The sequence below is a fragment of the Ambystoma mexicanum genome, chromosome 1q (genome assembly GCF_040938575.1).
Source record: "Ambystoma mexicanum isolate Mex_15411 chromosome 1q, UKY_AmexF1_1, whole genome shotgun sequence".
NCBI lineage: Eukaryota > Metazoa > Chordata > Amphibia > Caudata > Ambystomatidae > Ambystoma > Ambystoma mexicanum.
In genome coordinates, this window is record NC_090922.1 from 1,476,368,021 (window position 1) to 1,476,395,297 (window position 27,277).

At 49.7% G+C, this 27,277-nt stretch overlaps 1 protein-coding gene across 1 annotated transcript in view; it reads right to left on the reverse strand.

The window, feature by feature from the left end:
• LOC138549987 (integumentary mucin A.1-like) overlaps positions 1 to 27,277 on the reverse strand; it is a 260,935-nt gene that overhangs the window by 36,503 nt on the left and 197,155 nt on the right. Inside the window, exon 4 of the mRNA XM_069642377.1 lies at positions 13,546 to 13,712. Coding sequence (XP_069498478.1) covers positions 13,546 to 13,712 — 167 coding nt within the window. The remainder of the gene's footprint in view (positions 1 to 13,545; positions 13,713 to 27,277) is intronic.

Sequence of the window (27,277 nt, forward strand, 5' to 3'; positions counted from 1 at the left end):
CCAGGATATCGCCGGAGCTTACACGGACACCGCCATTTTGTTCCGTGCGCAACAGCGCCCCCGAGAATTTCCCTGTTCAACGTGGAATGGTCTCGGACCACGTCCAGTGCTTGGACCTGTGAGAAACCTGAAGGTGTCTCCCTGACTAGTCCCCAGGGATCTGTCATCCAGGTGGCCAGGGCACGGCCATCGCTATTGGATCCAGTTCCTGGGGGGGGGGGTCGAGTGAGGGAGAATCACCTGGATAGGGGCTCCTCAGGGAGTGGAAGTGGGACACTGACGGGTGAGACGTGGTATCCCCCCATGTTCTAAGACCTTTTCCCCATCCTACTATGTAGGATACTCAGAAACTCTACCCCACGCCCCTTTCCGACACAAACCCAACACGAAAGACAACGCACTAACATTAAAGCAGTTTACCTGACATGTCCCAACCAAAGGGTCTGGCAAAGTCAGGCAATTGACCAGAACCACAAACCTGACGGCCCTTTCCCTTCCCCACAGGGATAGAAGGTGGAGCAAGCGGGCACAAGACGGGCAAGGCAGACTGCACAACGAGAGAGCTATACAGGTACGGCAATTCAAGAGGAGGAGAAAGGCGACGAGAATCGAAGGGGCGACAAGGAGAAAAGCGGCCTTGCCCTTTCCGACCCAGACCCGCGCAATCTCCAATGAAAGGAATCGTAAGACTGCGAACAGTAGCCAGCGTCTGTTGCAGCAGATCTGAACGGTACACGGAGCATGCCTGCGCTGATATGCAGGACAGAGAGGGAGAGAGAGAGAGAGAAAGAAAGAGAGAGAGAGCTACCATGGTACCGTCCTTGACTCCACATACAAGAAAGGCAAAGCGGGACATCACAGCCAGTGAGTCAAGGGGAGAGCCGATAAGAAATTTTACTGTGTTAACGAAAGCTGCAAAGTAGCAACACAAGGGAAATTCAAAGAACTGTCAACATTAAGGGAAAACCTTAATGAAGGGTCTGGCACCACGTGGATGTTCACTCGAGAGACTCTGGTTGATATAGTGTTTAGTTGAAACTACTGATTCCAGAAGGCTTTGGGAGAGCCGCAAGCAAAAGGGTCAAAGTTCTCATACAGGGGTTTAGCAAACTCCTGTGTACAGTCGAAAGTCTTTGACTGACAAACCATTGGAAAGCTAAGGGAGACGAACTCTGCTTAGTGAGAAAGGAGAAGGAATTGTATGGTTGGCAAGAGTGAACCTGACGGAGGGATGCCAGACAGGAAGGGGCAAAGCATGATGCCCTAAAGAACATTGTGATGACAAGAGTGAACCAGACAAAGGGATGTTGTGCGTTGTTTAAAAAGACATCAAGACTTGTGAATGTAACAGGTGAAAGTGTTTTTGTGAAAAGCCGTAGTGAAGAAGTATCACCCAAAGAGAGGCAAACAGTTGAGAAGGGTCTGAGCCCGGAAGAGGGGGATCCAGGGGTGAAGAACCACCGTCCCACTGACAGATGAATGCAACAGAGGAATACTTTGAATACAAGCCAGAGTGAACCCGGAGAGAGGCTGATAATCAAGAGGGGTCTGAGCATGGAAGAGGGGTACTCAAAGAATCATCACACCAAATGCTATCCGAAAATAACTTTTGTTTGTTATTTTGAACCTATTGAACCTATCAGGCCCTCGGGAGCAAGAGAGTCAGCCACCAAAGGTCCCGATATCGAAGAAATGTTCTTGGATCTGAGCCCTGAAGAGGGGGAATCCAGGAGTGAAAAGATATCACCCAACGTACAAGTTGAAAGGAACTTTGTTTATTAGAAGCTGAAAGGAACTTTTGTTTATTGTTGCAAACACACCAGGTTCTCGCAGGCAAGAGACTTTTTTAAATAGAAGAACAAGTTACTTTTTTACCTGGGTACGTTCTTTCGATGGGATGGTCCAACGACGTATTCCATATCTACGATAGGTAATGTCCACAGCTGTGCTGCTTCGGAAAATCTTTGGCGTCTGCGTCGATGACGTCGATGCGCCGTCCCCGAGGACCTCCTCCGACGGCCGACGTCACCCGATGTGATAAGTAGGACGCACGACGCCCATAGCCTCAGTTATAGTTTTTCCCAGAACGTGTGCCACCAGTTTTCTGCCAGTCAGACACACAAGGCCTTGCGGAACGCAAGCTGCAATCGCAAAAGAAATTCTGCAGCAGGGAAGAGAGGGAGGGAGCGATATGGAATACGTCGTCGGACCATCCCATCGAAAGAACGTTACCAGGTAAGAAAGTAACTTGTTCTTCGAGGGGATTGGGTCCTCCGACGTATTCCATATCTATGACAGACTCCCAAAGCAGTACCAAGCAAGGAGGTGGGAAAGAATTTAGAATACAAATTTAGCATGCCCAATCAAATTGCAGAATAGAGAACTGCCTTTCCCAAGGCCAGATCTTGCCCTCTGATGGAATCAAGGGAGTAGTGACGTACAAAAGTATGTACTGAAGCCCCGGTGGCTGCATCACAGATTTGACAAATAGGAACTCCCCTCTGCAGGGCAGTAGACGCAGCCACTCCCCTGGTAGAATGGGCCCGCAAGCCATCCGGAGGGTCCTTACCCGCCAAGCGGTTAACACTCGGAGATAGCTAAAATAATCCAACGAGAGTCTGTTTCGTCACAGCTTGTCCCAAACGCTTTCCAGCGTAACCAATGAAAAGTTGATTGTCCACTCTGACCCGGGACATGCACGAAATATAAAAGCTCAACGCTCTCCTAGGATCAAGCCTATGGAGCCTCTCCTCTTCCTTACCAGGATGTGGAGGAGGATAGAACGCCGGAAGAACAACCTTCTGGCTCAAATGAAATTCCGAAACCATCTTCGGAAGAAAAGAAGGACGAACTCTAAGGACAACCCTGTCCTTCTGAAACACAGTGAAGGGTGGCTTAACTGAAAGTGCCTGTAACTCACTCACTATGCGAGCGGAAGTAACCGCAACCAAAAACACAGTTTTCAGAGTCAACAGCCTCAAAGGGCAAGAATGTAAAGGCTCAAACGGAGCACCCATGAGAAACTTAAGAACGTGGTTCAGATCCAAACCGGGCACCAGAAAAGGTGACGGAGGGAACACATTAGTTAGCCCTTTCAAAAACTGCGAAATCAAAGGAATCTTAAAATAGGAACACTCTTCAGACGAGTGCTTAAAGATGGACAGCGCCGCCAGGTAACCTTTAATGGTCCCCACTTGCAAGCCCCTGTGGGCCAAAGAAAGCAAAAAAGACAGAACCATGGGAATGTCACATTCAAAAAGGATCCACATTCTCAACTCTGCACCAGTTGCAGAACTTTCTCCAACGGCAACGGTACAGAGACTTTGTTGCCGGCCGCCTGGCCGAGAGCAACACATCCATCACGTCTTCCGGGAGGTCCCAATCCTTACACCTCAACCTTTCAGAAGCCAAGCGTGAAGATTGAGGGATCTGACCTCTGGATGGAGAACCTGACCCCCCCTCCCGTGAGAGCAGATTGTCTCGGTAGGGAAGACGATGTGGAGGGCAGATGGACAAGTCTAGAAGGTCCGAGTACCACATCCTCTGGGCCAACGCCGGAGCAATGAGGATCATCCAGGAACCGAACCTCCGCAGCACTTGCAGGATGACGGGGACTGGAGGAAACGCGTACAGCAGTGGGAATGACCACTCCACCACGAACGCGTCTCCTAAGGCTCCTTTTGGAGGAAATTCCTGCGATCAAAACCTTTCGCACTTCCGGTTGACACTGGAGGCGAAGAGATCCACTTGAGGGGTCCCCCAAAGGGCGAAGATCTCCAGGAGAATCTCCTGAGCCAGCTCCCACTCGTGAGAGATCGAGCTCTGCCTGCTCAGAGCGTCCGCCGGCTCGTTGTCGTCTCCGGCCAGATGAACAGCCGAGATCGAAACTTCCTGCTGGATGGCCCAGAATTCGAGCTGCATCGCCTCCCTGCACAGCGGAAATGACCCTGCCCCCCCTTTTTGTTGAGGTAGTGCATGGCCACCGTGTTGTCCGTTAGAATCAGGACACTCTTTCCGCGCACAGTCAACAGAAAAGCCTTCAGGGCTAGCCTGACGGCCCTCAGCTCCAACAGATTGATATGGAGTCTGGACGCCGAAGGAGACCAACGACCGCTGACTGTCAACTCGTTGGCATGAGCTCCCCATCCCGTGAGGGATGCGTCCATCACGATAGTCACCTCCGGCCAGGGCAGCCAAAATGGGGCCCCCTTCATCAGATTGCCCTCGACGGCCCACCACAGAAGGTCCCGGGCCACCGAGGGCGGCACCTGAACCGGGTCCGACATCCTGCCGGAGGACTGCGACCATTGCGTCTTGAGTGCCCACGGCAAAGATCTCATCCGCAGACGAGCCTCTGGCACCAGAAGAATGCAGGATGCCATGAGGCCTAGCAGTCTCAAGAACTCGGACGCTGGGAGATCCTGGGCAAACTGAAACTTGTCCACCATCTGCTGAATGTGAAGAGCCCTCACCTGAGGAGGAAAACACTGCCCCAGGGACGTGTCGAGCACTGCTCCGATTTACTGGAGCCGCTGCGTTGGTGTCAAATGGGACCTCTTTAAATGGAGGGAGAAGCCCAGCCTGTGAAGGGAGTGGCAGGTGACGGACAGATGATCCAGGACTTGTTTAGGAGAGCTCCCCCCGATCAACCAATCGTCCAGGTAGGGGTAGACGTGAATCCCCCTTTCCTGAGATGCGCTGCCATCATCACCATGAGCTTAGTGAAAACCCTTGGGGCGGAGGTCAATCCGAACAACAGGACCCGAAACTGAAAGTGCGAGTCGCCAACCGCGAACCTCAGGTACTTCTTGTGCTTGGGATGGATCGGCACATGGAAGTAAGCATCCATGAGGTCGAGAGACACCAACCAGTCCTGAAGTTGAAGGGCCTGAAGAACTGAGACAGAGTCACCATCTTGAACTTGTCCTTCCTGAGGAGTTTGTTCAAACCGCGCAAGTCCATGATGGGTCTCAATCCCCCATCTTTCTTTGAAATCAAAAAATAAGGGGAATACCATCTCTTGTTCCTCTCCGCTACAGGCACTAGTTCTATGGCCCCTTTCTCCAGCAGGGCTTGAATTTCCTGCGCAAGGAGGGGATCCGGACACTTAAGAGAGGTTCCCTGGTGGATTGTCGTGAGGCCTCTGCCGAAAAGGAAGACAGTAGCCGTGGGTTATGATCTCCAGAACCCACACATTCGAAGTAATGGCTTGCCACTCTACAAGATGCTGCGCCAGCCTTCCCCCAACCGGCGAACCATGGGACCTGGCCTCATGACTGAGTGGTAGCGGCTGCGGCGTTGCCTGAGGGTAAAGAGGCAACTGCCCGAGCGGCCTTGGCACCTTTATTTCCACCTCTGGCACTCTTACGATGGCCTCTTTGACTGCGAGCTCCCCTTGCTTTACTGAAGGACGAGTAATAGCGAAAGCAACCTCCCCTCCATTGCTGTCCCCTAGGACGAAAAGGCGGAGGTTGGCGAACTGCAGCGCCCAACGACTTCGCTGCAGCTTTGGAGGTCTGCAACCTCTCAAGGCTCTCATCAGCCTTGCTGCCAAAAAGGTGTTCACCGTCAAAGGGCATGTTGAGGAGCCGGGACTGCACATCAGGAGCGAACCCAGACTTCCGCAACCACGCAAACCTGCGCATTACGGTGCTCGCCGCCATGGACCGGCTGACACAATCCGCCAAGTCCAAACCCGACTGAACGGCCTCACACATAGCATCCTTGCCATCCTGAACCATATTCGGGAATATGTTCAGCCGCTAATGCAACACAGTTCCACAGAGAGTGTGTGAAACGAGACAAGGCACATATGGAGTTGGCCGCCTGAAGCGCCATACCCCCTGAAAAAAACACTTTCTTCGCCCAGCCATCAAAACGTTTGTCGTCCCTATCCGGAGGGATTGTAGGATACGACGCCTGCTTTGCCGGGGCCGTAGCCGCCTGCACCACCAAACTCTCCAGAGTGGGGTGCCTAGACAAATAGCAGGGGTCGCTACTGGCTGGACGGTATTTTCGCGACAAAGATTTGCCCACTGCCAGGAGACTCTCCGGAGCAGTCCAAGCCACTGCCACGCTTCTCTGCAGAGCCATATGAAAATGCAAAACCGGGTCAGTGGGGGGACCGAGATCAAGGATGTCCGTGAGATCATCCTGAACGAACTCCCCTGGGGGAGGTGACCAACCCAAGTACTCGTTGACCCGAGACATAAGGCGCCGATATGAAGAATCGGCATGAGTGCCAGGCTCCGGCCTACAAAACTCCACCTCCGGAGAGGTGTCCAGTCCACTGGCATCATGCAGCGACTGCTGCAGATCATCAAACTGGCTATGGCCCGAGATAAGGTCATCTGGAACCGTAACCGGAACCAAGCCCCCATCAGAGCCTTCATCACCCTCTGAAATGTATTCCAGGCGGGGAGAGGAAGACCTCTGTGGACCAAAGCAGTGCCTGACCTTAGCCATAGCCTTTCTAGGGGCAAACCCCGTGCCATGGGGCCCCTCCGATACCACCGCCTCGAAAGGCGTCAAGGGCGCCGTAAGAGTCGGCGCCGGCGTCGACAGAAAAGGCATCGACGTCAGCTGCAGCACAGCCAGCATTGGCGGCGTCGACCCAGGCCTCGAAGCCGGAGCTCCGAGTGTGTCTCTCGACGACCTAGGCGCCGACGGCATCAACGACCCCCTCGGAGGCGGAGCCTCGAGAGAAATCATCGATTACCTCGGCGCCACAGGCGTCGACGTCTTCTTCAAAGACGGCACAGGATCACGCGGTCTCGAGCGCATCGAGGACCGGGACCTGAACGGGCATGGCGAGAACGGCTACCCTTGTCCGAGCGGGACCTCTCCCGCGAGCTGTGCCGACCACCCTATCCCAAAGGCGTACGGGCGGTGTCTCTCGACCGGTGCCGACCGACCCCACTCGGAGGCGCGGACGGACCGGTGCCCTGCGATTCAAGAATCGCTAGCATCCGCTTCCCGAAGGAAGCCCATTCCTCCGGTGTCGCTTGCATGGAGGGATAAGCGACCCACCGACGGGCGGAGTCCTCGGAAGAGGACAGGGAAGGCAACCTATGCCGGCGCTTCCGGGAATGCCTCGAAGAGGCGGAGGAGTGGCGAGACCGACTCCTGGAAGGAGACCCACTGGACTTCCGACGATGACGCAGAGAGTCACCCCTCGAGTCATCCGTCGAAAGCCCCGCAGACCTCGACTTCCGGGGCTTAGACACCCAACCTACCGACAGCTTCTTGCGTTCCCGCAAGGCCTTTGCCGTGAGCGACTGGCAGTCGACACAGTCATCCGTATTGTGGGCCTCCCCGAGGCGTCGTGCGAGTCTGTGACCGACATCTTGGACCCACAGTCCCCGCAGTTCTTGAAGCCCGGACGCAGGGTTGAGGATGAGAAAGACATCGCCACGAACAGGTCTTCACAACAAACCAAACAGGTTCAACGAACCGAGAATTGAAAACGGCACACTCCAACGAGTGGAGGCGTACCGAGATTCACGAAGCGAACACGTTCGCGGAAAAAACGGAACTGAGGCTATGGGCGTCGTGCATCCTACTTATCACATCGGGTGACGTCGGCCGTCGGAGGAGGTCCTCGGGGACGGCGCATCGACGCAGGACGCAGACGCCAAAGATTTTCCGAAGCAGCACAGCTGTGGACATTACCTGTCGTAGATATGGAAAAAGTCGGAGGACCCAATCCCCTCGAAAAGAGACTTAACCACCGACGATCCTGATATATGAAAGCGGAACTGCTGTATCGTGCTGGGGAAAGCTCGAGCGTGTGCTGTGCTCAGGACTCCCACATTGTCCTGTGCTCAAAACATGGGGAAGAGAGACCCCTCGGGTACCACATCCTGACATCATTTGGGAATCATTTTTGATTAGGCGTTTTTTTTTTAACCTGCATATCCAGTTTAATAAACACCCTTGAACTGTGATCACTTGTGTGTTTGCCACCAAGAGTTCCTTACAGGCCTTCTAGGTCATCCAACACGGTTGCTGTCTCACTTTCTTTCAGCCAGATCACCTTCCTTATACCACCTTATACTCCCCCCTCCAGACTCCTTCCTTATACCACCACCTTTCTTTCGGACCCCAATCTTTTTGAGGTCAGTCAGCTTTTCTAGAAGGGTGCGGTGAACTGGTGCCATACTTGGAACGAGGAAATGGTTGGTACTGGACATTTTCTGGTTCCAAAGAAAGATGGATGCTTTTGTCCTATACTAGATCTGAGGCTTCTGAATTTGTATTGAAGTTCAAGATGCTAACTCTAGTCCAGGGGAGGTGGAGGTGGAGGCGCGGACACTTACCTAGACGCAGTTTTTATGCCAGAGGACCGAGTGATTAACATCTCTCGGATGGTATATTTCCTCCAGTCTCAGTGACAAGTCCCTGCCACAGCCTACCTGCTCCTGCTGGGACCCATGGCCTTCTGCATTCTGATGGTCCCAGAGACCCGACTGCGCATGAGGTTTCGTCAATGGCTACTCCTGTGCCAGTGGTCGCAATTTCAGGGAAACACGTCAAATCTTCTGCAGGGACCAAAAAATTGTGTTGCTCGAGATCTTGCTTCGTGGTCTCTGAGAGGCAACCTACTGAAAGATGTGTTATTCCGGCAACCCTGGCCTCAGGTGTTGGTAGTTACCGCTGCGTCCCTGATAGGCTTTGGCGTTCACGTGTCAGACCTTTTTGGGCAGAAAGGCAGTGTGCGTTCTAAGCACCACTTTGTCTCAGTGAAATATTGTATAGGGCTCTGAAGCCACCAGGACTTCTTCGGCCAACTGCCACTCGTAATTGTCCATCCCCAGCCTGCTGAGCCTGTCCGACTCCAGGTTGGATTCTCCGGGCAGGCCGACAGCTGATAAGTGAATGTTGTTCACTAGTGCCCACTCCCAAATGTCTATCGAAAGTGCGCAGAGAGGCAGGGACCTGGTACCGCCCGGCTTGTTGATGTAATACATGCAAGTGGAGCTGTCTGTTTGGATGCAGACCGATTTGCTGCTGATGATGGGGAGAAAAGCCTTGAGAGCAAACCAGATGGCCATCATCTCGAGCCAGTTGATGTGCTCCAGCTGCTCCTGATGAGACCAGACTCCATGGACGCTGTGGCTGTCCAGACTAGCCTCTGATCCATCTATGGATGAGTCTGTGGTGATAGTAATCTGGTGACGGCTGCCAGAATGACCTGCCTGCCCGCAGGTTGGTGTCTGTACCCCACCAGACTATGTCCTGGTGGAGATGTTGTGGTATGCTGACAGACTACACCTGAGAGCCCTTCTCCTGATTCCAGGAAGCTAGAAATGACGCTGCAGTCTCCTCATCTCGAGTCTCGTCTGTGGCACCGCAAGGAGACATGCCGCCATAATTCCCAGCAAGCATTGGTACCACCAGGCTGATGTTACTGCTCTGCTGAGGAAATGCCCCGTGGCCCGTTTGATTGCTGCAATCTTGCCAGGTGAGGGGAAAGATCCTCTCGGCCCTTGTATCCCATATAAGCCCCAGAAATGTCATAGTCATGCGTGTGCAGGAGCTGTGACTTTTTGAGATTGATAGAAAAATCCCGGATCGTATAAGGTATGCATCAGAGTGGAATCTGTGTGGTGTACTGCCTCTGGGGACCTCACCCTGACTAACCAGTTGTCAAGGTATGAATCAATGTGGTGGCCCAGTACCCTGGGGTGGGCTGCAACCACATTCATTAGCCGTGTAAAGACCCTCAGGTCCGAGTTGAGTCCAAATGGTAGAACTCTGTATTGAAAGTGAAAACCCATGATCCTGAACCGCAGGAAGGACCGATGGGGTTCCCAAATCAGGACGAGCAGGTAGGCATCCTTCAGATCCAGGGAGCACAGCCAGTCTCCCTCGCACAAAGTCTCTGCAATGAAGGCTGGGGTAACCATCTTGAATTTTTGGAGGGGGAGGCAAAGGTTCAAGGAAGAAAGGTCCAACACAACTCTCAGGCCAGCCTGGTTCTTTTTGTGTATGGCGAAGATCGGGGAGGAAATGGCAGAATTGGTAGACGGAAGCCCCTGCAGACTACTGACAGGATCCACAGGTCTGCGATCCTTGTCTGCCAGGAATGTACATGAAGGGCAAGCCTGCCCCCCCAACAGAGACTCGTGAATCCAGATGGACCTGTCACAACTTTCCCTTCGGAGGCTGGTGCTGAGGAGGGGGACTGGAAGAATCCGTTGTTAGACAACTTGTGCTGCTTACGCTTGTGTTGGCTCTGAGACCAGTCCGGTTGCCAGGCCGTCTCTCCTGGAAGCCCCTAAAGCCTCCAAATGCCCTACTCCTGTCTGGGCGCTGGTGAGCTTGGCTATAGGACTTGGAAGTAGATTTTGTTAAAACAGACAAGGATTTAGCTGTCTGGAAGCTATTCTTTTTCTTGTCGTCTGTTGTCGAGTGGTACAAATTGCCCCCATCAAATGGCAGGTCGACGATTTGTTCCTGCACATCTGGATTGAATTTTCTTGCCTTGAGCCAGGCCGTCCTCATGTTGGTGGCGATGCATAGGACTCTGCCTTAGCTGTCAATGTCGGCCACCGTAGATTCCATTATATCTTGTGCTACAATTTTGGCTTCTGCCAACTCTGCCTTGAATCATGCTAGGCTATGGGTAGGAAGCTCTGGAAGGAAATCTGCGATCTCCCACCACAACTTTTTATTGACAGCCGTCAACATGGCACAGGCGTTGGCCTCACGTAGGTTGAGCATGGTATTGCATTTGAGTACGCCTTTTTTCCAAAGGACTCCAAATGCTTTTCATCCTTGCCCAGGAGTGAGTACGCGGATGCCATATCTAGTGAAGGCAGGGGGAGTGCTGGGCGCGAGCAGCTGTAGTGTGCTGACTGGCGGTTGCGGAGGCTGCTGAGGGGGTTGGGCCGGGAGCTGAGCTGCCATCATTAGAGCGGGCGCAGGAGCCAGGGGTTGAGCTGGACCCAAGGACTGGACACCAGCGGGGTCTCGGGGCTGCACTAGGGGAACATGACCCTGATTACATCCCTGAGGATGTTACCCATTTGTAGTGATCTCACGAGGGTGAGAAACTTATCGAAGAAGCTATCCTTGCAAGCAGGGGTGGCTGACGGAGTAAGGGTCGAGCCCTGAGGCTGCGGTGTCCTGGATGGCCCCTCTCTTGCCAAGCTGCGGGATTCATACCTTCCCTGCGAAGTGGAGGGGTAGGACGTGGACCAGGTAATGGGCATTGTCCAAACCCATCTCGATGCACGCTCACCTGCCTGATCTCCAAGGGGGTGTCTGGTGAGCCGCCATTTTGTCTGGCAGCCATTTTGTCCTGCTCCATTCCATGTGCCTGAGGCCTGGCGGATGCTGAGCTGGGCCCAGTCTCTGCTTGCATGCTGAATAGCAAAGGCTGAGACTTTCCCTGCATCTCAGGTCGAGACCTGGGAGGCGGAGTACCCTCGGCCATGGTGCCGGTAGTGTTGCGTACAGGCGCCTCCTCGGACATGGATCTGGTACTAGGAGTAAGTGAGAGTGTTACTGCTCCACAGAATTTCCCCAGCAGAGTGCTCTTGGGGACACATCTCCGGTCGACTGGACGTTCAACCTACTTTTGCGTTCCCGCCGATTACAGCTGTTCCTGTGTACGTTCATTTTGATTGCTTCAGACTGGGACCTGAGAACGTGGTACCCGGAATTGCTGGACATGTCCACCTGTCCTCCCTGGCGCCTTCCGAGGAGAGTGGATCTGCTCTCCCAGTCGGAGGAATGGGCCCTTTACCCTAACCCCAGCCGCCTGAATCTTCATGCTTGGCTGCGGAAAGGTTAGATAGAAGGAGTGGGACCAGTCAGACGACGTCCTGAATTGTGTTCCTTTCAGCCTGCCACTGACAATCTATGCCTGAAAATGGCATACGTTCTAGTCTTGGTGCCGGGAGAGTAATCTAGACCCAGTTTCATGTCCTTGTGCAGTTTTTACAGAGATTGTGCAGTAGGTTTCCTCCATGCCAGTTTGTGGCTCCAGTGTGGGATTTTAATTTAGTGTTAACTTTTCTTATGGGGGCTCCTTTTGAGTACCTGCATTCTTGTTCTATTAGACCTCTCACCTTTAAGGCAATTTTCTTATTTGCCGTTACTTCTGCTAGAATGGTGAATGAGCTCCAGGTGTTCTGTTAAACCTCCTTATTTGGTGTTCTCCAAAAAGAAGGCGACGTTGCGAGTGAGACCATCCTTCATTCCAAAGGTGGCCATAGAATTCCATCTCTCAAAAGATCCATCGGTCAGGGTTTTTTCCTCCGCCCCATCCCTCCAAAGCAGAACTACATCATCGGCAGGACCCAGTGTGGGTCCTCAGATATTACATCTCCTGGACGAGGGACTCCAGGAAAGGTTTCCAGCTTTTGGCAGGTCTGTCACTAAATGTACCCTATCAAGGTGGATAATTCTCGGCATCTTGAAATGCTATGATCTGGTTGGGAAGGATGTACCGCATTGTACCAGAGGTTTAGCTTCTACCTCTGCCCTGCAGAGAGGAGTCCCTGTCTGGACATCTGCAAGGTGGCCACATAGGCTTCTCTGCACACGTTTGCTAAGCATTATTGCTTGGATTCCCTTTTGGGGTAGGTTGCCCTCCAGAGTTTACTGGTTCAGGCGGTGTGGTTTTGCTCTCCTTCCTACTCCAGTACCACATACTGCTATGGGAGGATCATAGATGTGCAATCTGTAGGAGGAATAAAGCCATTAGAAGAACAAATTACTTACCTCTCGGTATTGTTGTTTTGATGGATATTCCTGCCACAGATTCATCATCGCCCTCCCAACTTGCCCCTCTGGGAGTATAGCCTGTACACCATTGGTCTGTCGACCCCATAGCATCAGAGTGCTACAAACAAAGGGTGAAACTGAGGTCACGGGGCATGGAGCCTTGATATATACTAGCCCCAACGTCATGCTCGTTGGATGGAGTTGACACAGAGCTGCATCACCTAGTAGCGGAAAAGTTTGACGAACAGCTACGTTGAGAATAAAATATAGATGAGAAATTTGTTGGGTGGGAGGTTGAGAGGCACATCCATCAGAAAGAACATTCAGAGGTAAGTAATCTGTTTTAATCCAGCTTTCGGGATAGTCGAAACAGAGCAGTCTAAGAAGTATCTATGAACTTTTCCCCACCTCAGCAGGACCATTCAATTACATTTTAAAAAGATGGGGATTCCGATCATGACATGGGTTCATTTAAATAGATTACTTTTTTTTCACGAAGCAAGACTGTTTATTACCAAGCATGGCAAAATCAAATGGAGATCCATCTGTGCCTTTGAGGAGCATTGAGATTCTAACACCATACAAGTACTCGCATCCATCATAGTTGTCAGGCCCAAGCGAATCTACATTCCGCCTGCTCCATACATCTGACATTTATTGCAGAATGTGTCCTACAACAGATCCATTCCTCTGTCATTCACTCTCGCTGCTATTTGCTGCCACCTCTCACAGTAGACTGTCCCAGCGAGTGCCACACTGCATACAGTCAGTCCCCATCTTCTCCACATGCAGAGATACTGTGTTCCTCACCATTGGCAGATCCTGAAGCCGCCTAAATTCTGTCCGGCTGTTTCTCTGCCTGTATCGAAGAAAACCAACCAGGGCAAGAATCCCAATCATGATGATGAACACCGATATTACAGCCACAACCAGAGGGTCTGTATTGCTGAGGACACGATTGGTGACGCCGGGAACATCTACAGAAAGAAAAAAAAAAGACCTCATCTGTGTTAATAAGCAAGAGGTTACCCGTCACCCCAATTCGTACATGTTACTAACTCAGCAAAGATCTTGGAAATGTGACATGTGGAAGTAACTGATGAGTCAGTCAATAAAATTGTATTCTGACATTGTATCCATTAACAAAAATTAAAATCAAAACAAACATGACCACTAAATGTACAATGGCCATAACACGTTAAAATACCTAAAAATAAACCTCTGACAAAACTAAACTCCATGACTCCGTGCTACATTAATCATTTTAAAAGCATCCTTAATAAAAAATGTTCTGCGACAGATAAATGTTCCTTCATTATTAATCATAAAAAAGCACATTGCCCCTGAGCATGTTATATTATCCAACGTTTGCTGAGACAGAGTTCGAGACGGTGAGGAGCTAGTGTTCAAAACTTGGGATTTGCAGATGAGGTGAACCAGTGGCGGGGCGTCGAAGGCGCAGGCACAGGGTTGTGGTTGAGTGCCCGAGGAGGCAGCGATTGTGAAGGTGGGGGGCGGTGCACAGAGCATGCCTGGTAGGGTGTAGAGCCAGAAAGGCTTGTAGAAATTGGAACATATTATCATTGCATTGTGACTTTTTATCCCTGAACAGCGGATTATCGAATGAGGTCCGGTAAGAGGTACTGAAATGTATCGAGGTAAGAGAATGGGGGGTGGGAGGGCGTTACTCCTCTTCAGCATTTGTGTAAGACACTTCCACCTTATAAGGAGAACATTTTCAAATATAGCATAGAATGGTCCAAAAGTACATTAGGTAAATTAACAAAACCATGGCCACCTTGTGGAAGTTTCTCCAATCGCTATTGACATACATACAGGGTGCTTACAAGGGGAATAAATTGACCAAACGCATGGCCATATTCGAGTTGTGGCGCATGTTTCAGGAGGGAGAGGGGGACACCGTGAGGCGGTCCGTGGATGCTAAACCAGCAGGAGGTGAAGGATGAAGGGCCCCTTTCCTCTGCACCTCCCCCAGACCCTCCAGGTGTAGTATCTGATGACACAGACTAACAGGGAATGTTCAATGAGGGAACTAAGGGCAGCAGAGGGGTACTCAAATGCGACATATAAACCACCACCATAAACTAAGAGGATAAGCCGAAGGGTGCAGGTCAGTCCGCTAGTGGTGCAGGGCGAGCAGTGAGGCACATCTGCGCGTGAAGGCGGAATTCGAGGGCATAAGCACAAACAAATTGGTAGCAGCGCAGGTACTCTTAAAGCTTCAAGGGAAGACAAATGGGGAGGCAGAAGGGGCAACGGGCAATAGCAAGCCTGAAAAGGGACAGCGACACAGACTGGGCAGATCTAATGGAATAGGAGGACAGAAGGGAAAAGGAAAGGGAAGTAAGGTTAGAGCGCGAGGACAGAGAGAGTAGGAACTGGTGCAGGAAGACAGCGAACAAAGAAGGGAAGAAGAGAAGGAACACTTGGAAAGGGAACTGGTAGAAAGGGAAGGAAGAGAGCGGAAAGGGAAATGAGGGAGAAAAGGGAGAGAGAGCTGGAGAAGGCAGAAAGACAGATAGCAGAGCAAGAAAAATGCAAGTTAGCAGAGAAGGAACAGAGGAAGTCACAAGAGAACGAGTGTGCAGGGAGGAGGACGAGCAAGCAATAAGGGTGGTGAAGACACAGGTAGCAACGGATAGGAACAGGAACAAACAGGAAGAGGACGAACGAGCTGAGCCAGATAGCACTAGTTCACGCGGCAGGAAGGAGTGGAGCAGGCCAAATATGATTTAGTAGACATCGATCTTAGTATGAGGGAGGGATATAGCACCGGTCACACTCCACACGGATAAATAAGTGGCATCAAGGGGAATTTAGGACTGACCAACAAGGAGAAGGAGGGGTTGATGCAGAAGAGCAAGCACAGCAGACGAACGACATGTGCACTACACACAACACATGTCAATAGACTAAGCGATCTCCCAGGACAATGGAGGGGGGAGACAGCCATAGCTTGTTCAAGAGGGCGATTGTAACAGACAAGTACCTACATTGGAACCAGCAGATATGTGCACACAGACATGAAGGACGAGAGAGGGCCTCGACAAATTAGATTGTACCAAAGGACACCGTAAGAGAGGGCAGCATATTCACAGATGCCTCTATTATAGGGAGGAGGGGCGAGACCTCAGTATGTGCCAAGGAAGCACACAGACAAGGAAAATGTGAAGTGTAGACTAACATCATTGAGCGCGGGAGCGGGGAAAGTGGATTTAAGAGATGGAGAAGCTGACAGCTGGTCACAGACTAGCAGTGGGTGACATAAAGGGACTTCTAGCATCGATACTAGGTGACGCGGCTGATGACGTATGGAAGAGTGTGGGGTTCTAAGGTGTCGACACAGAAAACGATGGGGCGCCATTTGCAAACTGCAGAGCAGTAGTATGGCAAGCATTACGAACACAATACCCAGACACGTCCGACACTGGGGTGATTACATCACGCAAAATGAGGGAAGAGGAAGACCCTGTGCAGTACATTCAGGAGATTCAAGAGTTTTGGCGCCTCAAAACTCGAGAGCCTTGGGACAAAACAATAGCAATATTCTATCATATTTTAGTGCAGGGACTACCAGAGTCAGAAGAAATTAGTGGGGATGGAAGCGAAGGGCTGGCCAGAAATAAAGCTCACAATAGTGCACAATTGTAGATTGTGGCATGAGTATGTTAAACAAAAGGTGGAAGAGAGGAAGGCAGATGAAGCCACACTAGCACAGTGGAAGCTATTTAAGTATGAGATGGAAGGGGGGGTCATAACCAGCCCCATCACAACCAAGGGGGCTTTCCAGGAGGGTTTCGGGGATATGGACAACAGATGCAGCAAAACACAGAAGACTTTTCAGGGGCGTCGGGGGGGTTCAGGACAATGGAGGGAGCCACCACAGTGCTGGACTTGCGGACAGTTAGGACATATTTCACGGGCATGTCGATTTAGAGGGAACATAACAGAATTGGGGAGGCCAGGGCCAGCAGCATTATCAAGGGGGTTAAGAAAATGATCATGCACAGGACTAACAGCCACAAGGGCAGATGCAAGTCATATACCCACAAATGCCACATGCACAATCACACGCACAGTCACAGGTACCACAGATGGCAGCACCACTACCACAGTATCTACAATTACCACAGATTAGGGGGAACACAACAGCTAGCACAAATACAGGATGACACACCAGAACACATGGACACAGTGGCGACAGTACCAGTTCGACGACTGGGAGGAGTTACGATAGCGGGGTACAACCCCTTTACAGGAAATGAGTTATGTTTTATCTATGTACCCTCAATAGGACAGCCCACAGACGAACTTGATGTTTCCCATCCTGTCGATCACACCCGATGTTGCAGAGGAACCTCACATTGGGTGGCGATAGGTGAAAAAACGTTTTCCTTTCTTGTTGACACTGGGGTGACTAGGTCTGGGTCTCGAGAAGTGGTTACTGATAACATCTCACTATCTAGAGGAGATCACAAAATTACTCTCGACAGACACCTGTAAAAATCTTGGGAAGACATCCTGAGCAGACTAAACATGACCATTTATTTATTCTATATGGATTTGTAAAGCGCACAACAGCTCTAGAGCATCGTGGCGCTTGTTACATACATAGCTTAGTTACATATACATGATCATACATAAGGTTACAGGCAATGTGATATTGTACATATTTACAGAGATGGTTCGAACAGTTACATTTTACTGCGCAAGGAGTGAGAGCTTGAGTTTTCTACGAAATGCAGGGAGTGAGTTTTCTGCTCTGATGTCCGTAGGTAGTGCGTTCCAGGATTTGGCAGCAATATATGGGAAGCCTAAACCACAGGCTTTGGCTCTATTAATACGTGGGATGTGGAGTTGGTTAGTGTATTGTGTCCTGGTAGGACATGTGAACATCTCATTCACAGACAAAGGTATAGTGTTCTCAACACCAGGCATATACATGTTGAATGTAAAACAGGTTGTCCAGGTATATTGTGGACGCACGGTACACAGGGGGGAGGTGATAGTGGACCCAGAGATGTTTCAATATGAAACGGACATTGCCATTGCATGGATGCTAGGTATTGCAGGGAAGGAGTGGCGAATACTAAACAAAATCTGTTCAGGCCAGAAACACCATTGAACGAGCCAGAGGGAACGATAGTCTCCATAGAAATAGAGGCAATGTTGGCAAGAGAGGATTGGATTGCTGTACATGCAGTTGACGACACTTGGAGGGCACGGAGAGCGATAATTACAGTTGCAGAAGGGTGCAGAATGACAACAGTGACAGATGATGAACTATTTGAAGAAGAGAGACTGGAATTGGAGATGGTATTTGAAATGATTAACATTCTGGTTACAGATCCATTACAGAAAGGTGCCATAGAGAAGGTGCCTCGAGAATGGCAATGGCGCTGCTCATTTTTGGAGGAGGACATGGCTAATGTACCAGTTTATGGAACACAAGTCCTTATGACGTGGGGTGCATTAAGAGCATAGGAGGGGTGAAGGTTAAAATAAAACCAGGAGCGATTTTGCCAAGAGTAAAACAGTATCCCCTAACCAAGGAGGCAGACGAGGGCATTTATGAGACAATTAACGCCCTCATTCAGAGAGGCATTCTGGTATAATCAGAATCTCTGTGAAACACAGCAGTGTACCCCGTACCCAAGGCCAGTGGGGGGTGGGGGGATCACCGTGTTTTATTCAGTATTAAGACCTCTTAACCACATTGTAGAAGCAGAATATCCTTTAGTAGCAAACCTGGCGACAATTTTGTGCAGCATTCCAGCAGAAACCACCTGTTTCACTGTCATTGATTTAAAGAATGCATCCTTTTTAGTGCCACTACATCCAGACTCAAGATTTAACCAGCTTTATGTACCGAAACCAGAAGTGGAAACATACTCGTTTGCCAAAGGGGTACTGTGAGTCATCACCCATCCTTAACAGTGATACAGATGGATCTAAACACCAAAGAGACAGAAAGCAGTTTTGCAGTATGTAGATGACAATTTGATTAGCAGTGAGACAGACGGCGAGTGCAGAAGGGACTCAGTACACATGCTGACAGTGTTAGCTGACAAAGGGTACAAAGTGGACAAGGCCAAATTACAGTATTGTCAGAAGGAGGTGCTCTACATTGGACAGGTTATATCTCAATGACGGCCGGCACATTGCACCAAAGAGAGCAGAGACAATACGCAACACACCCCAGCCCACGACAGTAAGGCAAATACAGTAGTTCTTGGGGTTGTGCAATTATTGCAGAGCATGGGTCTTTGACTACAGCACATACACCAGGCCACTACTAGGCACGCGGAAAGAGGCACAAAGGGGAACAAAGACACTGACATGGACTACAGAAATGACTGAGGCTTTTGAGGAACTGAAGGAACCCATAAGTACAGCTCCAGTGTTAGGGATCCTAGACTACAAAAGGGAGTTTTTCTTGTTTTCACACACTGACTGTGTAGTGATGAAGGTGGTACTGACAAAGAAGACCAGCATGGGCCATAAGCCAACTGCTTATTACAGTGGACAACTTGACCCAGTGATGAGAGGACATTATCCGTGCAAACAATCATTGGCAGCTGCAGCCTTCACAGAGGAAAGATCATCAGCAGTGACCATGGGGTGCACCACCACACTATGTGGAGCACACACTCTATGCGATACTGCATAAGCCAAAGAGCACACTGACTACACAGAGCATATCAGGGTATGAAGTAATACTATTGAATGTAGGACTGAAGATAGTTATACAAGACTGTGAACCCAGCACTGTTCTTGGCAGATTTTCTCAAGGCAGGAGACTATGCACAGGACTTCACAAAGAAAATAGAGATGTTCAGTGAGACACACAGGGTGGAGGAAGACACACTTGAATGGGGAGACGTGCTGTACGTTGACGGTTCATCAACAACTGATCAAACTGATGGGATGAGACGTACTGGGACTGCAGTGGTAAGATAAACAGGACGGGACAAGCGAGCTGGTTGCGAGTGCACGACTACCATCCCATTATTCAGCGCAGGCAGCAGAACTAGTGGCTCTTATACTCACGCTAGAACACAGTGTAGAGAAGTATGTGACAATCTATTCTGACTCAGCATATGTGACATCAACAGTACACTCAGGACTGGTGCTACCATTTGGCAAATTGATTGAGGTGATTGCATATCCAAAGCAGGTGGCACTAGTGAAGTGCCAGGCCCACACAAAAAGGGAAGACCCTATCTCGAGGAAATGAAGTAGCAGATTATGAAGCGAAGTGTGCAGCATATTTTGGGAAATTGTGGAAACTGGAGGAGAGACCAAAGGCTCAAGGAGGAGTGAGGAACATGGTGATGAGGGAAGGTTACAATGCACTACCAGAGATACAAATTATGGAACTGCAGGGAGCTGCACCCCAGGAGGAGAATGAGCTATGGATAAAGAGAGGATGTGCCATGTCTCCAACCGATGCCTTATGGCGACAAAACACAGGGAAATGGTCATTCCACTTGCATTGCTGAAAAAAAAACATTAGCACAATTGCATTGTCCAACACACACAGGGAAGGAGGTCATTGCTACACGCATGATGAACGTGGTTTTGCCGAAATTTGAATGAACATGTAGCTGATTTGGTAAGCAATTGCTTGACACGTCAACAGTTTACAGCAGGACATACTTTGAGAGTTGTGAGAGGAGCCATACCAAGACCTGTAGGCCCATTTCTGCATCTCCACGTGGACATGGTCCAAGTTTGTCAAAGATACCACTACATGATAGTGGTTGTCTGCCCATTCTCCAGATGGGTAGAGGCTGGGCCCTGTTCCCACGGTGATGCCCTTCGAGTGGCCTGGTCAGGGAAGGTTTCCCCGAGATGGGGCGCGTGCCCTGCAGTCTGACAACGGCCCTCACTTTGCCAATGAACTGTTTTCAGCACATCACAGCTTTGCTAGGCATCAAGCACAAATTCGCTTGTGCGTACCACCCGCAAGCAAATGGAGTGTGTGAACGCCTGAATGGAATCCTAAAGGAGTGCATAGCCAAAACCCGGCAGAGCACCAAGAAAAACTGGTGCCATTGTTTACTATTGATATTGTTTGAATTGCGCAATAAGCCAGGGTCCGACCACCATTTAGCACTCCACGAGGTGGTGACAGGACGGCGCATGCATCTTCCCCTGGCTCCTCCGACAAGGGCATTGAAAGATTGTGAGAACAGTGCAGTGCATTCATGGTGCGTCACCCTTTCTCAACTCTCACGGTGAACTTCTTTTGCATCTTGTACTCATGGTGACCCTGAATCATGCTGTTCCCATCTTCATCTTGTATCCTGGCTTGCAACATTATGTGTTACTACTGACTTCTGCAATTGTATTCACTCTCCCCTCTTGCTTCTCCACTCTTTTGACTGCTAACTCTCTGTTCTCTCCTCCTTTCCCTTCTCCCTCTTCCTATCTCCTCCCCTTACTTTCTTCTATGCACTTACTCTATCAGAATTGTCCCTGGACCTAGTATGATATCAACCTCGTCTGTCTCCTCCTCCCTCCCCTTATTGGTTTTTTCCTCCCCAAACCCCCTCCAGCACTATCTGAAATGTCTTCAGGCCTAAAATGATAGTTACTTGTTTTGTTCCTCCCCTACCTTTCTGCACCCCTCTCCCTCACCTCTTTTTTTTTCCGGCTCTACCAGAAATGTTGTCAGGCCTAGTACGGTAGTCGCCTGTCTGTTTCCATTTCCTTCCCACTCTCCCCCTCCTTTCCTCATCTATGTTTTAGCTCTTGCACTATCTGAAACGTCGTCAGGCCGAGTATGATAGTTAATTTCACATCCTTACTGTTCATGGCCTGTAAGAATGTCATTGTTTTTTCCCTTGTTCCCGCTCTTGCCTTGAAGCGCTTTGAAACACATTGTGTATAGGCGCTATATAAATTAACTATCATATCATGTGTTAGGACAGGAAACGTATGCATACACCACTTCTCGGATTTCTAGTGCTTCTTTTATCTCTCGCCAGATACAGCGGATCAGAGGAGGGCCTGAAGACAACAAAGAGATTGACTGTGATGACAGCACAAGACAATGAACTAAAACATTTAGTGAAAGTGGGCGACATTGTCCTCCTAAATAATTTATCAGGTGCTGCAATGCGCCTAGGCTCACAGGACTGTATGTTGTTGTGGAGGTTGCAGAGATAGCAGTAAAATTTGTAGGAAAGTAATCTGTGATCATCTTCAAGACATCATGTCCTACAAAGTAGTGGCCTCACTTGGCAACAGAGTTTCCATGACTGACAGGACCAAAGTCCAGGACCTTGATGAACTACAAGCACGAGCGGACCTTCCTAAGTTAGGGAGACAAGGACACCCCATGGTCCGACGATCCCAAGCAGCAGAGGCAGCAACTGAAACACCTGTACATATTGATGAATGAAACACTGTTTGTTATTTTTCTTTCCGCACACACAGGTCTACGAGAATGTAGTGAGGGTTGTATAGGGTGTTGTCCTGATGTTACCTCCCATTCATCAACCCAAAGTGTTTTCTAACCACATTGTGCACTACATACGGAGACCCAGACGATTCAGAGACCGATCCCCTGCAGTATACATCTTGTCTTTGTAGAATATTTGGCCGAAACATACCCACAACTTGAACACAGTGAATTCTGTGTTGACCACATTGAGAGTCCCCTCAGTAAGGAAGGTCTAAGAGGAGGTTCTTTGCTTTTGCTATTAGTGACTATTTAGTTTGCGGGCCGGAGGGTAATGACAAGTGTTAACAAAGTAACGCCTTTCTTTGCAAATTTCAGGCGGGCAACTATCACCAGGGTGCAAGGATTAAGCAGTGTAAATGGGTTTGAAAGAAACAATAAAGATCATCATCATCATCATCATCATGGTGTGTTATTGATTTCCAGTGGCTCAATGGGATTTGTATTTTGGCAATTTTATGTGGCTTTTAGCAGTACCGCTGTACCCTCTACCAACATTTCCCCGACCCAGGCAGGAGGGACAACCGGACGAGAAGACACTGCTGATAAGGTAAAGCGAGGTAAGGGCAGTGTTGACACTGACATGAAGGGAGTTGACATGCATCTGACTGACACAGCACGAGTATCTAACAGCATGTGGTATAAACGTATGACCAAAGTGGGTAAGGAAACCACCGGGGAGAGCTGCTATGTCTGCTCTTTAATCCCCTGCGCCATAAGTGCTTCCAGAACACTCCTAAAAATCTGAAATACCTGCAGCAAGAGCACAATGACTGATGTATCCCACGATGGTGCAGCCGCGAGGAAGATTCCAAAGGAAGACAGCAACATTGAGATGGATGTCCAAAGGGACTTTCCCATATGAAGATAAATAATAAAAAGAATTACATAAAGACATTAGACATGATGAACAATTACTGGCAGCTAGATGAAGGACTGCAATACATAACTGACACCCCTGGGAAAGGAGAGACAAAGACTATCACACTGAAGAAATTGCCATGTCCCTGGACAAGAGTTAAGGAGATTGGAGGAGAGCCTGGATGCTGGGAAAGGGCACAGATGACAATGCATTACTTACCGTAAAAGCATTTCTGATGGTTGTATCTGCTTAGATTCACATGCTGTGCATAGGTCCGACATCCAGTGGTCACTGCGGAGTATTGCATTTTGTTTTTCGTAGTCGAAAAGGGGACGTCGACAAGGCGTGTCTGTAACACTATCCCTATAGTGACGTGCGTTGTACCCACAATCCCTCACCATCGAGGTCCCTCTGTTTGTATTTTTCTGCCCTGAGGGAGCCTTTTAGCCGTGAGTGAGTACAGAAAAGAGAGAAATATATATAAAAGGATGTCTATGTTCCTTCCATCCGAGCGGGGAGGAAGGGTGGGCGCATGTGAATCTAAGCAGATACAACCATCAGAAATGCTTTTACGGTAAGTAATGCATTGTCTTCTGATGTTTGTTAATCTGCTTAGAATCACATGCTGTGCATAGACTAGCGAGCAGTACCCGGAGTTGGCGGTGGGTTATGAGAAGGAACAGTAGAAAAAAGATGTCTTAATACTGCCTGCCCAACCTGGGAATCAGATCTAGAGTGTGCATCTAGACAGTAGTGTTTTGTAAAGGTGTGCACAGAACTCCAGGTTGCCGCTTTGCAGATGGCCTCAAGGGGAACATTTGCAATGAATGCTATGGAAGCCCCCGTGCCTCGAGTGGAATGTGCTCTTGGCTTGAAGGGTAGTTCTCTCTTAGCAAGAGTGTAACAGAGAGTGATGCATTGAACAATCCATCTAGATATAGTGGATTTTGAGACCGCATCTCCTTCTCTTCCTGCTGCCACCGAGACAAAGAACTGATTAGTCTTTCTCAGTGGTCTGGTTCTTTCCATGTAGAACATGACAGCTCTGCGTACATCTAGTGTATGCAGACTTTTTTCTCCCGAGCTGGAAGGGTTTTGAAAGAACGTTGGTAGTTCTATAGTTTGGTTTACATGAAATTTCGAGATGAATTTAGGTGCAAACCTTGGGTGTGTGCGTAGAACCACCTTATCTTTGTGAACTGTTACGAAGGGGTCTAGTACAGAAAGAGCCTGTAGTTCACTTACTCTCCTAATGGAGGTGATAGCTATTAGGAAAGCAGTCTTAAGGGTGATATCTTTAAGAGTTGCCTTGTGCATGGGTTCGAAGGGAGGGCCCATGAGTCTGGAAAGTACCACATTTAAGTCCCATCCGGGAGCTGGGTTAGCTATCGGAGGGTGTATCCTCTTTACCCCCTCCATGAAGGCTTTGATAACTGGTATCTTCCACCACGACACTTTAAGTTGGGAAGTGGTGTATGCAGAAAGTGCCGCTAGGTGGACTTTAATGGAATTGAACACTAAACCTGAATCCAGTAAATGGGTCAAGTATAGAATAATGTCAGTAGGAGAGCAGTCAACTGGGTTGATGCTAGTACCTCTACACCAGATAACAAATCTTTTCCATTTGCTAGAATAGCAGTGTCGAGTATTAGGTTTCCTGGCTTCCCTGAGGATGTCCATACATCTCTGTGGGAGTTGTAAATGTCCAAATTCTATGATCTCAGGAGCCAGGCTGCTAAGTTCATGGTCTGAGGGCATGGATGCAGTGTTCTGCCCTTGTCTTGTGACAGCATGTTGTACGGGCAGGGAAGTTTTACTGGGGGAGATAGGGACATCTCCATCAAGTGAGCGAACCATGGCTGCCGGGCCCACATTGGGGCCACTAGTATCATTGTAACCTGCTCCTGATGCATCTTGTGCACCACTTTGTTGAGAAGGGGAGTCGGGGGAAAGGCGTAAACAAATTTCCCTGACCATAGAATCGACAGACCGTTCCCCTTGGACTGGTTCTGGGGGTACCTGGAGGCGTAACTTTGGCATTGTGAGTTTTCCAGAGTTGCGAACAGGTCTATTTCCGGGAATCCCCATTGAGTGAAGACGTCTAAGACGATGGCTTTGTGTAATTGCCATTCGTACTCTCCGGGCAGGGGGAAGTCTCTGCTGAGTTTGTCTGCTAGAAGATTGAGTTCCCCTGGTACATGTTGTGATAGTAGGAACATGTTGTGTCTGAGAGCCCACTTCCATATATTCTGGGACAGTTTGGACAGTCCTGGAGAGTGAGTGCCTCCTTGCTTGTTGAGGTAGTACATGGCTGTGGTGCTGTCTGTGAGGACCATCACTGTCTTTCCTTGTAGCTGTTTCTGAAAGGCTTTCAGTGCTTTGAACACCGCTAGTAGTTCCAGCAGGTTTATATGCTTGGATGCTAAGCTCGGAGTCCAAACTCCGTGGGCCGTCTGATGGGATAGGTGAGCCCCCCATCCTGTAAGGGATGCGTCTGTGGTTAGAGTGGCTTCCACTGCGGGTGTGGCAAAAGTTTTCCCTAATAACAGGTTTTCTTTTGTCCACCACCGTAGCGAGAGAACCAAGGCCTGCGAGACCACCACTAGATCGTCCCATTGTCCGCTGGCCTGACACCACTGGCTGTAGAGCCACTCTTGCATTGGGCGCATGCGCAGGCGCGCGTGAGGTACCAAATAAATACATGACGCCATCATCCCTAGCAAGCGCATTGCTTTGCGTACCGTCACCTCTCGGCCTGCTACATAATGGGGAATCTGAAACAGCATGTTTTGGACCCTCTCGTTGGAGGGGAATACGAGGCCGTCCTTTGTTCGAATTAGAGCCCCTAGGAATTGTTTGATTTGGCTGGGGTCTAAGCTGGACTTCTTTTCGTTGATGGAGAAGCCCAGTTGGGACAAAAGGTCTACGGTCTTTTGGGTATTGGAGAAGCATGTTTCGTAAGAATCCCCTGTTATGAGCCAGTCGTCGAGGTAAGGGTATACCGGGATGGATAATCTGCGCAGGTGGGCCGCTGCCACTGCCAGTACTTTCGTGAATACCCTTGGTGCAGATGCTATCCCGAAGGGTAGTACTCTAAACTGGTAGTGTTTGTCCTCTATCTTGAACCTGAGGTATTTTCTGTGCGATGTCAACATTAAAATATGAAAGTATGCATCTTTCATGTCCAGTGTTGTCATGTAATCCCCTTGTGATAACAGTGGGATTACCTCCTGTAAGGTCACCATACGAAACTTTTGGGGTTTGACAAATATGTTCGCTGGGCGCAGATCTAATACAGGGCGCATGGTTAAGTCCTTTTTGGGTACAAGGAAGTACACTGAATAAATACCTTCTGTTACCTGTGATAGGGGGACGGGCTCTATAGCTTCTTTCTTCAGTAGTTTTTCCACCTCTTGAAGAAGAATGGAGAGGTGTTGCGGTGTCATGCGTCGGTTCCGTGGGGGTTTGTACTTCGGGGAACCATTGAACTCGATGCAGTATCCGTGGGCTATGGTGGATAATACCCAACGGTCTGACGTGATTCCCTCCCATGCTGAAAGGAACGATGTTAGCCGGCCCCCGACCGGTGATGCATGGGAGGGGACCCGAATTTTCGGGTCATTTGCTGGTATTGGGCGTGGAACCTCTGGGGCTGGAGCCACGACCTCTTCCTCTGCCACGGCGTTGGCCTCTTTGACTGAACTGGGTGTTACCCTGGTTAGTGGGCCAGTTGGAGCCAGAGTAATATTGTTGTTGTTGGTTCTGCTGCTGTCTTTGGCCACGAAAGGAGCGTTTATTACCATAGCCTCGCCTGTTAGGGGGCCTAGAAATTTGATCAAGAGTCTTGATGGTATCAAACTCTTTTTTAGCACGTTCTAGGGCCTCATCTACTGCTTTCCCAAACAGATGCGTCTGTTCAATGGGTTTATTTATGAGGGAGGCTTGGGTTTCGGGCTTAAAACCTGAATTGCATAGCCAAACGTGGCGTTTGAGAAGTATTCCCTGCACTAGGGAGCAGCCAGCCGTCTCAGCGGCATCTAGGGAGTTCTTAACGATGCCCTGGTTTACCAGTGTGCCCTCTGATATTATAGCTAGCAGGCGAGAACGCAGAGGTTCAGGTGCTTCCTCTGCTTCGCTGCGCAGCTTGTTCCACTGTGCATCTGCGTAGCTAGCTAAAAGTGAGTTGTTAT